Below are 14981 nucleotides of genomic sequence, written 5' to 3' on the forward strand. Positions count from 1 at the left end.
GGTGCCTGGAGGAGTCTCTGGTGAGGAGATGAGTATCTAATCAAGACCCGAGAGCAGTGAGGGAACAAGTCATGAGGGTACGGAGGGGAAGAATATTCCCACAAATGGACCAGCCTTTCAAGGTTGAGGTGGAAGGATGTGTCCTGAGTTAGAGGAATAGAGCCCAGCATGTAGTTGGAGCAAAGTGAGCAAGGAGCCGAGCGGGAGGACAGGAGTCTGAATGGTGAGAGCGGGGAGTGTGGATGAGGGGACCATACAGGGCAGGGGTTGGTGAGCCTTTCCGGTAAAAGGATCGTTTGAATTTAGCCTTTGCAAGCTGCATGGTCTTGCCGTGGCTCCTCAACTCCAGGAGGAAGCAGCTATGTAAACAAGTGGGCGTGGCTGGGTGCCAAAACTTGATTTACAAGGGCAGGCGGCAGGCAGCAGGCAGCTGGATCTGCCTGGAGAGCCATACTTCTCTGACCTCTAAAGCAGGGACTTGTAGATCAGCATTAGTACTTTGGCTTTTACTAGAAGTAACTGGGTTGGTTGGAAGAATCTGAGCACAGGAGTGACATGATCTGAACTGCATCTTTACAGGATTGCTCTGGGTATTGAGTAGAGAAGAGAAAATAGAGAGGAGGGGCAAGAGTGAAAGTGGGAAGAACAGTTAGGAGACAACCGCAATAATCCAGGCTTGTGCCACAGGAAGTATGTCCAGCATTTCCAAATCATCGACAAGAGTATGACAAGGTTACTCAAATGATTTACTCAACCCACCACACCTCATGCATAATTAACGATGCCCACCTCCCCTCCAAAGGGGAGGACACCAAGTGCTTTGCAACCGGATTTGCCAAGCAGAACATGAAGAACTCTTTATCTAATTGAAACAGTGGGGGAGATTTTTAATAGGCAATATGCAATTAGCCAAATGAGAATAGACGCAGGACACCCACGCTCACACCCCCACAAAAATCAAAAACAAAAGCAGCCCAGCACTAAACTCAGGTGATCTGCAGAGCAGAAGCCCTGGGACCAGGGCTTTTTTGTTGACTTCATGATAGAATGGGTTCATTACAAACATTGAGATTTGGATAGTAAAGATGGAAAGCTATTTTCCTCCCTTCTACTGCATACATTCAGCTAGCACTGAGGTCAGGGAAGACTCCTAATAAAGAGCAGCTGTGTCTGAATGGGTCTGAGAGGGACATGCTCAATGGCCGTCTATTGTACAAGAGGTTTGTTGAGGGGTGCAGTGGGGGGAGGAGGTTGGCAGACACTCTTGTTGCCTCCCTATCACCCTTCCTCCCTTCCTTCCACTAAGAGGAATCCCCTAGTTTGTTCTCCCTGCTCTGAATGGCCAAGTCCCTGTGCAGACCAGGCCCTTCCCTGACCCAGGGATGAATCTTTCTTGGTCTATGCCAGCTGTGGGGTGCTTGTTTTCCTTGGTAATGTGGTGGCCATGAGGATGTACCTCTTCGATTCCCTAATGCAGGGAGTGTAATTGGACATGAGCCCATCTGCTGTGTTTGAAAATCCATCACTGATTTGGTGATAACTCACGTTTCACGTGGGCTGCTCCCAGCCAATAACTGTGTGTGGCAGGGGTACTAAGGCAGGCTTGTTCCTGGGAGACACAGGTCACTTAACCTTGAGTGATCCCTGAAAGTTTTGCCGAACTTTCCTTAGGCTGCACCGTAGGATAAGATACTCTCACCCAACCTTCCTTCCTTCTCTCTTGTCTTCACTCAGAGTCAGACCAGCATTGCCGTTGGAGGCTCAGGCCTCCCAGTCTCTTTGGCTCCCTCCCCATTTTCTCTCAAGGCATTTCCTCTAACAAATTAGGAGAGCTTGTTTAACCCCATCTCAGCATCTACTTCTTAGATAACCTGGACTAACACACCAAATAACTAAAGCATGAGCACGTGATACAATTTTGGCCAATGTGATGCAAAGGGAAGTCTGGGGTAGGGGGGAGGCTTCCAGGAAGCTTTTCTTTGTTCTTAGAAAAAGGACCTAGAGTAGGACAATTTTTTTTTTGGACCAGGGATGGGTCCAAATTTTGTGGGGCATAAAGCTTACATAATTTCAAGCAGCTTCTTTAAGAATATATATATGCATCTTATTTTGGAAAATTTTGCCAAAGTATATGGCTATTTGAGTATATTGCTAGGTCTTGAAGAGGCCTGTGAAAGTGAGGGACCCTGAAGCTTAAGTTTCATTAGCTTCATGGAAATCTGCCTCTGCTCTTGATGTTGCCATCAACATGTAATGGCTGGAGCTGGGGCAGCCATCCTGGGACCATGAAGGGGGGCCAGTCTAAGAGGAAGAGCCAACACATTGGAGGGAACACACCCTTGTTGATGTTTCTGAGCTAGTTGAGTACCTAACTCTGGAACTGCCCTATCTCTGGATTTAGGGTTATTAGAGCTAACAAACTAATAAATGTATTTTATTCCTTAAGCCATATTTAGTTGGGCTTTCTTTTACTTGCAGCCAAAATTATTTTAATTGAAGTATAGTTGGTTTATAATGTTGTGTTAATTTCTAGTGTACAGCATAGTGATTCAGTTACATATATACATAGACTTTTCATATCTGTAGCCAAAGTATTTTAACTGATACAGATTTCTTTCTGAAAAGGTTTCATCTGCCAACCCCATTCTCCATTATACCTTAGATGAAGACGATTGATCTGGGATGAGAAAAGAAATAGTAGCTCAGAGTAAATTGGTCTGTACATCTGATGCTTCCTTGGAAAATCCAGAAATTCTTCTAAGATGAGGTGAATGAATGATTGAGTTGGAGAATTCACTGGCATCTGAGGAAAAGGTGAGGGTCCTAAAGAAGAGGAAAAGGGTCTAGACTTTGGTTGTGATATGGAGCAGAGAATCGGTTGAGAGACAACAGGATGGTATTTAAACCACATCAAAACTGCTCTGGGCTGTCCCCACTGTATCACCATGGAATACAGCAGTGAGAATCTTGCAAAGGAAGAAGCACTGGTGTTGAACCTTCATGGCACACATAAAATCCTTCTACCTGACCTGACAACAAAAACTGGTTATCTTTGTAGATATCAGCTAATAACAGTCAATAATATATTGAGCCCTGGCTTTACGTCAGGCACTGTACCAGCACTTCATATATAGGGTTTCATTTAATCCTCGTGGAAAACTACTGACTGAAGAACTATTATCCCCTTTTACATATGAGGAAATTGAGGCTCAGAAAAGTTGAGAACCTGCCCAAAAGCACACAGTAATGAGATGATGGAGCCAGAATCAAATCCCAGTAGTTTGAATCTAGTGCTAGCTTTTTCTTGCCTCATTTTCTCCTTCTTCAAGATGTTCACAATTTTCCCCAAACTTCTTACATAAAAGGCCAGATAGTAAGTATTTTCAGCTCTGTGGACCAGTCTTGTTGAAATGACTCCACTCTGCCATCACAGTGCAAAACCCACCACGGCGATGAGTGTAGTTGTGTCCAAGTAAAACCTTATTTGCAATGACAGGCAGCAGGCGTGTCTTGGCTCAGGGGCCAGTTTGCTGACCTCTGCACTATGGCATCACTCACTTGCTTCTCCTACTAGCACTCCCATCACTTCCACCACCCTGCTACAACAATGCCCAGTTCTGATGACAGACAGAGTCCAGATGACTCCAGTTCAGTTGTGACAGCACAAGCAGATTATCATGAAGTTATTGAAGCTTCTGCTACATAGAGTCATTTGTACATGCTTCTTCTAAGGCCCTAGGTGCAACCCTCGCAGTGGAACTGCATAATGAGATATGTACAGATATAGAGATGGATATATAGATAGACAGATATATTTAATTTGCATAAGGAAGATATTTTAACAATACCTCCACTCCCTCCTACTCTCCCTTATGCAAGAGGCATTGAAATGGTCATGGGCATTTTGGGGGTCTAGCCTGAGAGGAACCCTGTAGTTTGAATCTAAGGGGATGTTTTTGTGGTTCTCAGTCAGATGTCTGTGTGATTAGGCTACTGCCTGCCACCTAGTTTGGGAATGGCTTCCAGAGCACTGCTGCCACCCACCATCCATCATCCATCGTCGTAACCTGAAGGTGCAGGGATAAAGATGACACAGTGCTCAGGAAGTGTCCTGTGGGGCCTGGCACTGGTACGGAGTGCCTTGAAATGTAGGAAGGCAGAACGCTGCCTGTGGAAAATTCCTGTAGGCATCAGACATGTCAATTTCTAAGTGGAGGAGTTCTCATCCATGCCTAATCAAACCAGGATTCCTCTCTTTTCAGGGAAATACTCGATAATACAGCAGATGTGATTGTGAATGCACTACACATCTTTTAATGGGTATTGCTCAGAATAGTAAAGCACTTAATGTTAGCAATTTTATTGCATTTTGCCTTCACTGTTCTATAAAAATGAGTGGAAAATAGAAATTGATAACATTGATATTAGTCCTAAGAAATATAGCTCTCAGAATTGCAACACAATGTTAAGAGCCAAGAGGGAGAACACAGAGCAGGCAAAAGAGTAGATTTTCAGCCTCATGTTGACACTTACTGAAGTAAGCTGGCCAACTACATACATCTGTGAAGGAAAGGAATAAGATGAAAGAACATGGACAAAGTATGGGAGTCACGTTATCAAAGATGATGCATACATAGAAATTCCACTGTGTTTTGCACATGGGAAGAAGCCTCCCCACTTCATCTCTTAGAACGTTTAACTTACACATTTTTGGTAGTTCATTTGTATCAAAGTTGGGCACTGACTAAGACACTTGATGTCCCTGAGCCTCAGTTTCTTGGTCTGTAAAATGGGGATGATGTTAAAATAAGTGTTGTGAGGAAATGGGTGATAGTGTCTAGCAGAGGCCTGAGCCCTGGTGGGTGCTCAGTGCATTTAACCCTCTTTCCCACACCAGGTTGGTGAACACGGAGTGGCGAGCCAGGTGACTTTGAAGGCCTCATTCACCAGTGTTTGCCAACATTCGCACCCTCTCCCCGTCTGACCATGGGCTTAGGTCTGATGCTGAGTAACACCCTAGACTTGTTTAGAAACAATTTCTGCAGTAGGTACAGCCCCCTTCTCTGACAGAGTGTCTGGAAGTGCTGCTAGGAATAGGCCAGAGGGATGCATGGTCCAAGTGAGACATGAGTAGGAAGGGAAGCACTTGGAACCTGCTTGGGAAAGAGGAAATGACGGAGACCCCATCCCTACTGAACTGGCCCTGCACTTGATCCTCAGAGAGATGTGCTTCTGTCATGTGCATTTCACCCCCACATCTATCCTGCAAGCTGGAGATTCCTATCCCCTTTTTCCAGATGAGGAAATTGAGGCACACAGGTTCCCAGGGACTTGCCCAAGGACACGTGGCAGGAAAATGTCAGAGTAGGGCTAGAGCCCCAATTCCCTGCATCCATCTCTATTGCTCTTACCCCTCCCCATCATAGATTCCATAGCTTCCCCACCTGCTCATGGCCAAGGGTTAGGGGTGGCTCCCCTGGTCCTGCTCTACCCCTACCACCCACCCCCAACCATATAAGAGGAAAGACACTCTAATATTGCTCTCCCTGATAAGTCAAGCATCTCAAAATTCTAAGGTCATGGGGAGTGTCTGAGGATGGAAGACCTTGAATTCCAAGTCCAGAGAGCTTGGTCTCTATTTTTGCGAGTTTGTCTGGAAGAAAACACTCTATCCCAGATATTCATTCACTCATTCCAGTGTATGCTGAGTGTCCACTCTGTGTCAAGCACTGTGCCAGGCACTGGGATGCTGGTGAACATGACAGATGTGGTTCCTGTCTTCCTGGACCTTGCACTCCAGTGGCGAAGGCAGACCAAAAGACAGGCCAACAAGTAAAAAATATTACTGCAAAGGGTGATGAGGGTTAAGTAGGAATCCACATAGGAAGCTGAGATAGAGGCTAAAACTTGGGGTCAGGAGGGCAGGGAGGCCCTTCTGAGGAGGTGACATTTCAGCCTAGTCCTAAAGGATGCAGAGGAGGCAACCAACCAAAAGGTGAGGAGTGGGGCAGGGAAGTTTTCCAGGTAAAGGGAACAGCACGCGCCAAGCCCTGAGACAGGAAAGTTGGGCCTGTTTGAAGAACTAAGGAGGCCAGTATGGCTGGGATCGCAGGGAGCCTGGAGAGAGTGATTGGAGTTGAGTTTGGAGAAGTTGTTGGAGCAGCTAATGGAGAGTCTTGTAGTCATGAGAAGGAACTTAGGTTTTACTCTTGGTATCACAGGAAGCCACTGAATTTGAAATGCTTTGCTTTCTAACTGTATTTTGATGGTATAGTAAATCTGTAGAAATGAGAAAGTCTCACTTTGGACTTTCATCTCATGGTAGGCTGATTGCATTAATAACCTCGATTCTTTACCCCTCTTTATATCCATGTACTTTGCCATGTGACTGTCCAATTCCTCTCAATAAAGATTCTCCTAGAATCTGGGCTGGACACATGACTTACTCTGAAAGGACTATTAGCAAATGGAACTTAAGTAGAGATGTGAAACAGCACTTGCAATGTTTCTACTTCCTCTGTTATCACCTTAAAACATGTCTGGCCTCACTGGAAGGAGAAAGACATGGACCAGAGCTGGCACCCAGTCATCTCCTTCAAGACCATTCTAGATCAGCCATCAGCCAGCCAATTCCCATACAGTGAGCATAGCAGGGCTGATTAGCCAAAACACAACTGATCATAAGCACACAAGTGAGCACAGCCAAGATCAGCCCAGCCCAGAACAGTCAGGCTGTGCAGACTTGTGAGCTAATAAATGTTTATTATTACATGTCATTGACCTTTTGTGGTTGTTTGTTGCACAGCATTATGGTGGCAAGAAATAACTGATATGCACCCCAAACTCAAACTGCTTAAATCTAATCTCCTGAAACCTCGAAATCAATAGTTCAGATGGAGTGTCTGGATGGTTTAACTCCTTCCAACATGAACTCTGGAGTCTTGGGATCTTGGATTCATATCCCATCTCTGCTGTTTATTACCTGTCAATGACTGCACAAGATATTTCACTTCTCTGAGCCTCAGTTTCCTTATCTGTAGGATGGGTCTAATGATCATACCCACCTGATAAGGTTGTTAGAAGAATCAAATGAGGAAAGACTTTGTAGATGTTAAATACTCTCTCTGCAACTTTTAGTCGTAATCATTAACATACTTAAGTATGGGGAATAGAAAATAAAAGTGAAAAGGAAATAGAAGCATCTTGGAAAGCATGACCTGGGGAACAGATATAAGAACTTTTATCTGTGAGTCTCGTGTTGACAATCTGCTGTGTTTAATAAGTTGCATCTACTGGAGGAAAGAACCAGAGAATGTAACATGTTCCATGGGGCATACTAGGCTTTAGCTGGAAATCACTTTTCAGGTGATGAATTGGAAAGGATCACCAGAACCCAAGAAACTGTCAGACTATTGTTACCAGTGGCCCAGAGGTAGCCTCCCAGGCTGGCATCATCTATGCAGCACAAAGAGGCATCACCCAGGAGTGCACCACTTGGCAGATGTAAATGGTCAAGGTATCCTACCTGTTAGACATGGTCCCGAGGCCAACAGTGGCTGATTCGAATAAGGATCAGCCTCTCTGTCAGGCAGCATCTGAAGGTAGTTCCCTCTCCTGCTTCCTCAAAGGCTCTGCTTCATTGATTCCTTTCTCTTGTCTCTTAACACCCTGCCTTTCCCTGCATCCTCCTTAGAATCCAAGTGTGCTCAAGTCCCCCTATTCCAAAATCATATCTCCTCCCAGCCATGCTTTCCCCCTCCTTCCTTGCCGGCCACACTTCTTCCCAACTCCACTTAGGCCTTCACCTCTCAGAAGGATCCAGTTCTACTTGTTTCTTGGTCTCACTGTTTATAAAAACCCGAAGGCTTTACATATGTAACATCTCTCACTTCCATTGTCTTGTTTGGATGGCTATGACCTTGGTTTGATACCTTTATTTATTTATTTTTTTAATTTAGAAAATTGCAATAATCTCTGGTCTTTCTCTTTACTAATCTACATTCCATATTATTTCTGGATTCTTCTCTCTGAATCACAGTTCTGAGCCTGACTTTCTCTTACTCAAAATCTCTCAATGGGTCCTCGTTGTCCACAGAAATAGTTTAAACCTTCTAGATTGCCTCAAAGACCTTCATGCTTTGGTCTCATTCAGCTTTTCAATGTTATTTCCCACCATGCTCATTGAGGACTCCTATGCTCCCATCAAACTTAATTATTCTTTACTCCTTGTACATACTGAGGAACACCTTTAGGCCTTGGCTCACACAGTTCCCCTTCCTAGCTGTCCATCCCCGCAATTTTTACACACCTAAATCAGACCAAATCTTCAAAGCCCAGCATAAATACTTCCTCCCCTACGAAGCCTTATTTTATCATCTCAGGAGGAATAAATCTTCCCTTCTTCCTTCCCTAGAAATGGAAACTTTTGTACCTTTTAGTATAGTTTTTGTACATACTATATCCCTGACACTGGACTAGGACTTCTTGAGAATACAGCGCATCTCTGTAGTGCCACAATACTCGGCATCGTACACTGCACATAGCGATTGTCCAATTGGCATTTCTTGAACAAATAAGCAAATACATTTAAAATACCATTGGCATAAAAATAAGGCATAATCACCAACAATTATACTATATAGTAAAGTCATGTTGATCATAAGAGTTGACCTAGAGGTTGCAAACTCAGGAGACTATCAAGGCCAAGTAAGTAACGTAAATAGTAAAACAGGGTTGGGTAAGTACCATGGCAAATGCTGCAGTGTCTGCCACCTCTTACAGGTGCGGCTTCTACTCAGCACCAGCCAGTTGTCACCAGTTGGAAGTGTGGGGCCAGCATCTCCAGGTCATTTGACTGTTAGAGAGCTACTAGAAACATGAAAGTTTATGTGAAGTCTTCCAGTTTTTAAAAGTTGGCAACTAGCTCAGTTTTTAAAAGCTGGGCTGCCAGTTTGTGCATGCTAGGTTGTAGACTACTGTATTCTGTATAAGTGAGAAATGCTAGTTAATTGACTTACTAGATATCAGACTTATACTCAGTCAAAGACAATTGGCTCCCCAAGAATTAGAGCAACCTACAACGCATTTAAGGCTGGCTCCGAGGTTGATTCGAAAAGCACTTTGTGGCTTTGCCGTGTCTAGGCTTCCCATTTCCAGCATCAATCATTTTCAGGGAAAACAGAGAAGAGCTTTCTGGGAAGAAGAGCTTCTGCTTGCCTGTATTCTGGAGACAACGGCATTGCTTTTCTCTGACTACATCTATTTCTGAGGCTGTTCTCATTTCCTCTGCCTCCTGCACTGAGTAATCACTCTGCTGGCCTCTGGGCAGGTAGCAGAAAACACCAAGGCCAGATCCCCCAGGTTTTCAAACTTTAGATAATCTCAGTGGTGTGGCAGGGCTCAGACTCAAGGAATTGAGGGCCAGACTGGAAACCACCATGCTTCCCCAAAGCCCCAGATCTTCATTTAGCACCATTCTTATAGGACTTACCAATAATCTTGATGGTAACAAGGACCATGTATTGGGCACCTAAGTGAGGCATTTCACAAGCTCTCTCATAAAAATCCTGTGAAGTAGATCAATGTATTAATCACGATAAGTTAATGGCAATAACCCCAAAATTCCAGTGGTTGAACACAATGAAAGTTTATGTCTTGCTCAACTCACAATGGTTAGGTGATTTGGGTTAAGATGGGGAGCTCTGCTCTGTGCTGTCATCTGGGGACCCAGGATCCTTTCACCTTGTGGCTGGACCCTCCTCTACGGTGTCAGGACTCTTTCTATTCAGCTACAAGATGGGGAAAGAGAACAAGGATTACACATGGGAGAGTTTTACCAAGTAGGCCTAGAAGCACTCACAGCATCTCTACTTACATTCTATGGATCAGAGCTCAATCATATAGCCATACCTAACTGTAAGTATAGTCAGACCGTGTGCCCAGGAAGAAAAGAACCAGGTAATGGTAAGCTCTAGCAGCCTCCACCATAGGTCATTCCCATTTCCTAGATGAGAAAAATGAGACTCAGGGAAGTTACATCATTTTTCTAAGGTCACATAACACTAACGTGGCAGAGCTGTGCCTCAAACCTAGGCTGGCCGGGCACTGGAGTCCACTTTTCTTCACTGCTCTACCTAGTTCTTTTTGCATCTCCTATTCCACCTTGTACCGCAGGCATTAATGAATTTGACATACTCACTCCCATGAGACCAAATGCATCTGAAGAATGTTTTATTTGCATACCCCCATGGGACTTTGCCTAAACAGGCTCTTAATTCTTAAATCTTTGGCTGCACAACCTGCTTTCTCCTAGGATAGAAAAAGGAAAGAAAAGAAGTAGGCTACCAATGACGTGCACCTTACCTATCCATCAAGGCTTACCTGGGGACTTCTGACACTACTGGGATGCCACTTCACATGGTTGGTGAGATTGTGTATTGCTTCCTCTGCCCCCAGTAGCTAGAGAGCACATCAAACCCCCTACAACCTGAGTGCTCCAGAGCCCCACTGTAGATGTGTGCACATCATTAGTAACTATTCATGTATTTTGGTTGTTTCATTTCTCAGGGTTAAAGTGGCTTACAAGGTCCTCAAAAATGCAACAAGGTTAACTATTTGAGGGAATTTGAGAGTATAATAGTTAGCTACAGATAGGAAATCTCAGTATTACTCTTTCTGGAACTACCTTCCCCCTTGGAAAAAAAAAAACTTGGCTAGATGTTCTTGTACATTCTCTTCCAGCACTGTGTATTCTCACATACTTCCTTCATGACACTCATTACAATTATAATTTTTATAATAATAATTGGTTTAATGTCTGCCTTCCCTCTAGACTATAAACTCCATGAGGGCAGCCATCATGTCTTTTTCATTCACCACTTGTATCAATCAGCTAATGTTGCATAATAAATAATGCCCTAACTCAGTAACTTACAAAAGTTATTTATTCTCACTTATACATCCATGGCTTGACTGAGGTTTGACTCTTCGAAGCTGGTCTTCACTGAACTTAATTAACTCCAAACTGACAGTACTTTTTATTCTTTAGAACCACTGGCATGTTTTTCTCATGGCAGTGATGGAAGTGGGAAAGGCAGTGAAAGCAAACCAAGGCTCTTAAGACCTAGTCTTGGAACTGGCTTACAGTCACTTCTGTCCACACCCCACAGGCTAAAGTAAGCCACACGGCCAACCCTGACCTCAGTAATGTAAGAAAATCTACTCTGCCTCTAGTAGGGGCAAATGCAAAGTCACACAGTACAGGGCGCAGGCACAGGGATAGGTGAAGAATTGGTAACAATAATGCCATAGCTGTGTCTGCAGTAGCCAGCACACTGAAGTGCACATAAGAGATGCTAAATAAATATTGTTTGAATAAATATATAGGATATTCTTAGTAAGTTAATCTCTCTGGGCTGAAAAATGTAAAACGACTGCTTAATGAGGATTAACTAATGTGGCAGGGTAATAGATTAAGAGATTTATTTGTGTTGGTTCTTCCTAAATCTTTCCCTCCCTGCAGTTATAGCAGGAAGCTGGTGGACTTTGCCTGCTTACAGGGCAGAAGAGTGGAAGCAACCTGGAGCAGGGGACTTTTCCCATCTTTTGTTCCAGCTTCAGCCATATGAAGAGAAAAGGTTTGTCTCCCCCAAAAGAGAAGGGAGTATAGAGAGACTTTGAAGGGAGGATAGAGAGACTTTGACTTGAGCAGCCAGGGCAGAGACCACTGACATGGATTCTTCATGCAGCTCAGCCCCACGCACTGCTCTGTGGCTGAGTTTAGAAGATGTAAGCGCTTCAGAGAGGAGGGCCATTTGGTGTGCCTGAGGGAGGAGGACCCTGAGCTCATCAGGAAAGAAACTCCAACCCTATGACTGGCCCAGAGGCAGGGTCCCCCTGGGCTTGGACAATAAGACAGCTGACCACTGCAGCCTTTCAGATTCTGTTAAAGCCCTGGACCATGAAGGCGTTTCAATAAGGTTTGAGATTAAATTTTCCACATCTCAGGTGGATAAGGATCTAGCATCATAATTAAGGTGATTTAAAGGAAATAAAGAAAATGCTATTTCCTGTATACCTAAGTTGGAGAACAGTTACTCATACCCATTAAAGTATGAAAATTATAGCTGGGAATTGGCAAACCAAGGCTCTTTGAAGGCTTAATGTAATAATAGTATTTAAATATTTTGATTGTTAGCATTTTCATGTGAAATTTTGATAATCCATACAAAAACCTGTGCAGAGCACTAGGAGAGAGATATCAGTTAAAAAATAAAGGACTATCCCCACCCCACCTTCCAGGGTTTGAGGGCTCTTTTGTAAAACCCACACAACCCAGACTGTGAAGCTAAATGAGCAATAATGTTTAAATTATGCAGGCTCCCAGCTGTGCTGTGATGTTTGCACACTTTCTAGGAAGTGACTAATTATAAATAGTGCTTAAATACAAAAGACATACCGTCATTAAAAGACAAGGAGAAAAATAAATCTTACATGTTTAGACCTTGGTCTCCCAGCACTGGCGGTTTCCATTTGCTTGCACTGGGTTGCTAGCTGAATGACAGGAGAGAAATGAATGTTGGTCTCCTCAGTACATATGAGAAGATGGATCTAGATGTTCGAGGGTCAAATGAGGATGACATACACAGAGCAATTCCTGAGACCAAGAATCTGATGTCAGCTGGTCACCTCACCAGGAAGGCAGGGAGGAGCAGAAACAAGGAACAAGCCACCAGCAGAGCGGGGATCTCATCCTGGCTCTGTCCCTCAGTATTTGTGAAGGTCATTTAGTTTCCCTGAGTGTCAATTTCCTGATCTGTACAGTGTAACCAACAATGCCTGTCTTAAATGTGTGAGAAGGGGTGTGTGTGTGTGTGTGTGTGTGTGTGTGTTTCCCCTGCAACAATTAATAGTCACTATTATTTGAGTGCTTACGAGGTACCAGGCCCTGGGCTGGGATTCTATGGATTTAAGGGCAAAGAGGAAATGTGGAACTTCCCCTCTTATGCTCCCACAGCCTCCCTATTTCTCTTTATCATGGTGATTTCCTCCTTCATCTCCTTCACTAACCTTTCACTATCCAAGAGAGGGTTCAGGTCTTGCTTACCCCCCTGCCCAGCACCTACCACTGTGTCTGCACATTATAAACTTGATAAGTATTATCTGGAAGAAGGAAGGGAGACACCTTGTCTCATGTTGATAGAAAAGGATTTAAATATGTGAGTCTTGCCTCATCTGCACCATAAAGTCTTTTAAAACAAGCAGTGTGTTTGACATTTCTCTTGGTTTTCACTATGGTGCCCAGTAACTCTGAGCATGTAATTATTCATATGTTTCCATGAATATTTATTGAGCCACTACTTTGAGGAAGGCTCTACAGTAGGTGCTCAGGGCCCAGCACCGAACAATTCAGCCATCCATCCTGTGTCCTGGGACTTAAGCTGGAAAGGATAGTAAGCTCATTCATGAATCATCAAGCTAATAAATACTCAACTACCAATTGTGAACAGTAATGCCACAAACACTAGTAGCTGCCTTTTGAGACCACCACCCACTTCTTTCTTTTGCTAAAAGGAACCTGTCTTTGTTTAGGAGGCCATATCCCCAGTTCCAAGTAACTCAACATAATTTAGTTGAATTGGACTAAATTGTCATGATATTTCCATTTCCCTTTGCAGGCCACTGGTTTGGAATGTGACCCAGTTCTGACCACTAGTCTGTAAGGGACAGTCTACAGAGGAGCTTCTGGGAAATATTTTCAATGGAAAATCTCTTTTGCTCCTTTCCCTATCCTTCCTGCTTGGGATGTGGTCATGTGAGAATGTGATATTGTGGCTGTGGCAGATATCACGTGACACTAAGGGGACACATTGTTGACATACTGATTATGGTGGAGCAAGCAGACTGAACATATCTGGGCTCCTGATAGCATTTGCTGGAGTCTCTAAAGAAGCCTGATGAATAGCTCCCTTTTCCCCACTCTGAGTTCTGAACAAATCAGGAAATAAGATAATGAAGACAGAGATGAAGGGAAAAATATCACCTTGGTTGCTGATAAATGCTAAGTATGAGGATGCAACTTAGTAGAAGAACCAGATGGGCCTGACCCCACAAGTTAGGCAGACTTAGCACCCAGTGACAGGTCACAGCCAGAACAGCAGAGACCAAGTGCTGCGTGTGGCAAGTTCAGTCCCAAGAGGAGATCGACCAAATTTACCAAAGAGATAAACCACTCTTCCCTGCCAGGGACAGAGAGAATAAAGGGGAAGAAAGAGTACAGGAGTTACACTGACTGAGCTTCCTTCGCATGGATGGAAACTTCAGAAAGGGGCATGGGCCCCCCCTCCCTCATCCCAACCATGTAGCCGCGCCGCCACCGTACCAACTCTAGCATTGCCTGTAAACCTCGTATCACCCGAGACTCACAAACCTCTATTATTTAAGTTACTTTTACTCAGGTGTTCTGTTCACTGCATCATAACTATTCTAAGAACACCGATTGTTCTGTTCAAAGTATCCTAACTGGTCTAAGCACTATGAAGGAAAAGCGAAGGATAGTGAATGGGACTGTACTTTCACTACCAGTGGGGATTGAAAGGGGAAATTCATTTTTATTTGGACAGAGGTGAAGGCAGTCAAGGAAAAGCATCACTAAAGTCATGCCGTTTAAGCTGGTTCTGAAGCATGAGTGGGAGAAGTCTTCACAGGCTAAGGGACCCGCAAGTGAGAAGACTCTGAGGCATCAAAAGAAGGTCCATGTGGCTGAAGTGGACTCAGAGGAAGATTCTTGAGATACGACATCAGAGTGGGAGGCAGGTGCAGGACCATGGCTTTATAGACAGGGTGTGGCAGGTTGGGTTCCCAGAAAGCAGGAGCCTGCACAGGTACAAACACAGAGGCTATTTCCACTGTCCTTTAACCTACTCAAAAGCTGATCATTGACCGGTACTTGATGAGTTTTGTGAATCAAAGCAATTCACATC

The 14981-nt window shown here is 44.1% G+C and overlaps 1 protein-coding gene across 13 annotated transcripts in view; it reads right to left on the reverse strand.

The window, feature by feature from the left end:
- Positions 1-14981, reverse strand: part of ABTB3 (ankyrin repeat and BTB domain containing 3) — a 505725-nt gene that overhangs the window by 309468 nt on the left and 181276 nt on the right. For 2 of the 13 annotated variants that reach the window (XM_074375123.1, XM_074375121.1), the window contains 3 exons: positions 12493-12552; positions 9668-9788; positions 9491-9566 (listed from right to left, as the gene is read on the reverse strand). The exons of 8 other annotated variants lie outside the window; for them this stretch is intronic. In XM_074375123.1, coding sequence (XP_074231224.1) covers positions 9491-9566; positions 9668-9718 — 127 coding nt within the window. In that variant the 5' untranslated portion in view covers positions 9719-9788; positions 12493-12552. Of the gene's footprint in view, positions 1-9490; positions 9567-9667; positions 9789-12492; positions 12553-14981 lie in introns of those variants that run through there. 3 more of the 13 variants (XM_074375122.1, XM_074375120.1, XM_074375127.1) reach the window with 2 other exon arrangements.

Source organism: Camelus bactrianus, chromosome 12, assembly GCF_048773025.1.
Source record: "Camelus bactrianus isolate YW-2024 breed Bactrian camel chromosome 12, ASM4877302v1, whole genome shotgun sequence".
NCBI classification, from domain to species: Eukaryota; Metazoa; Chordata; class Mammalia; order Artiodactyla; family Camelidae; genus Camelus; species Camelus bactrianus.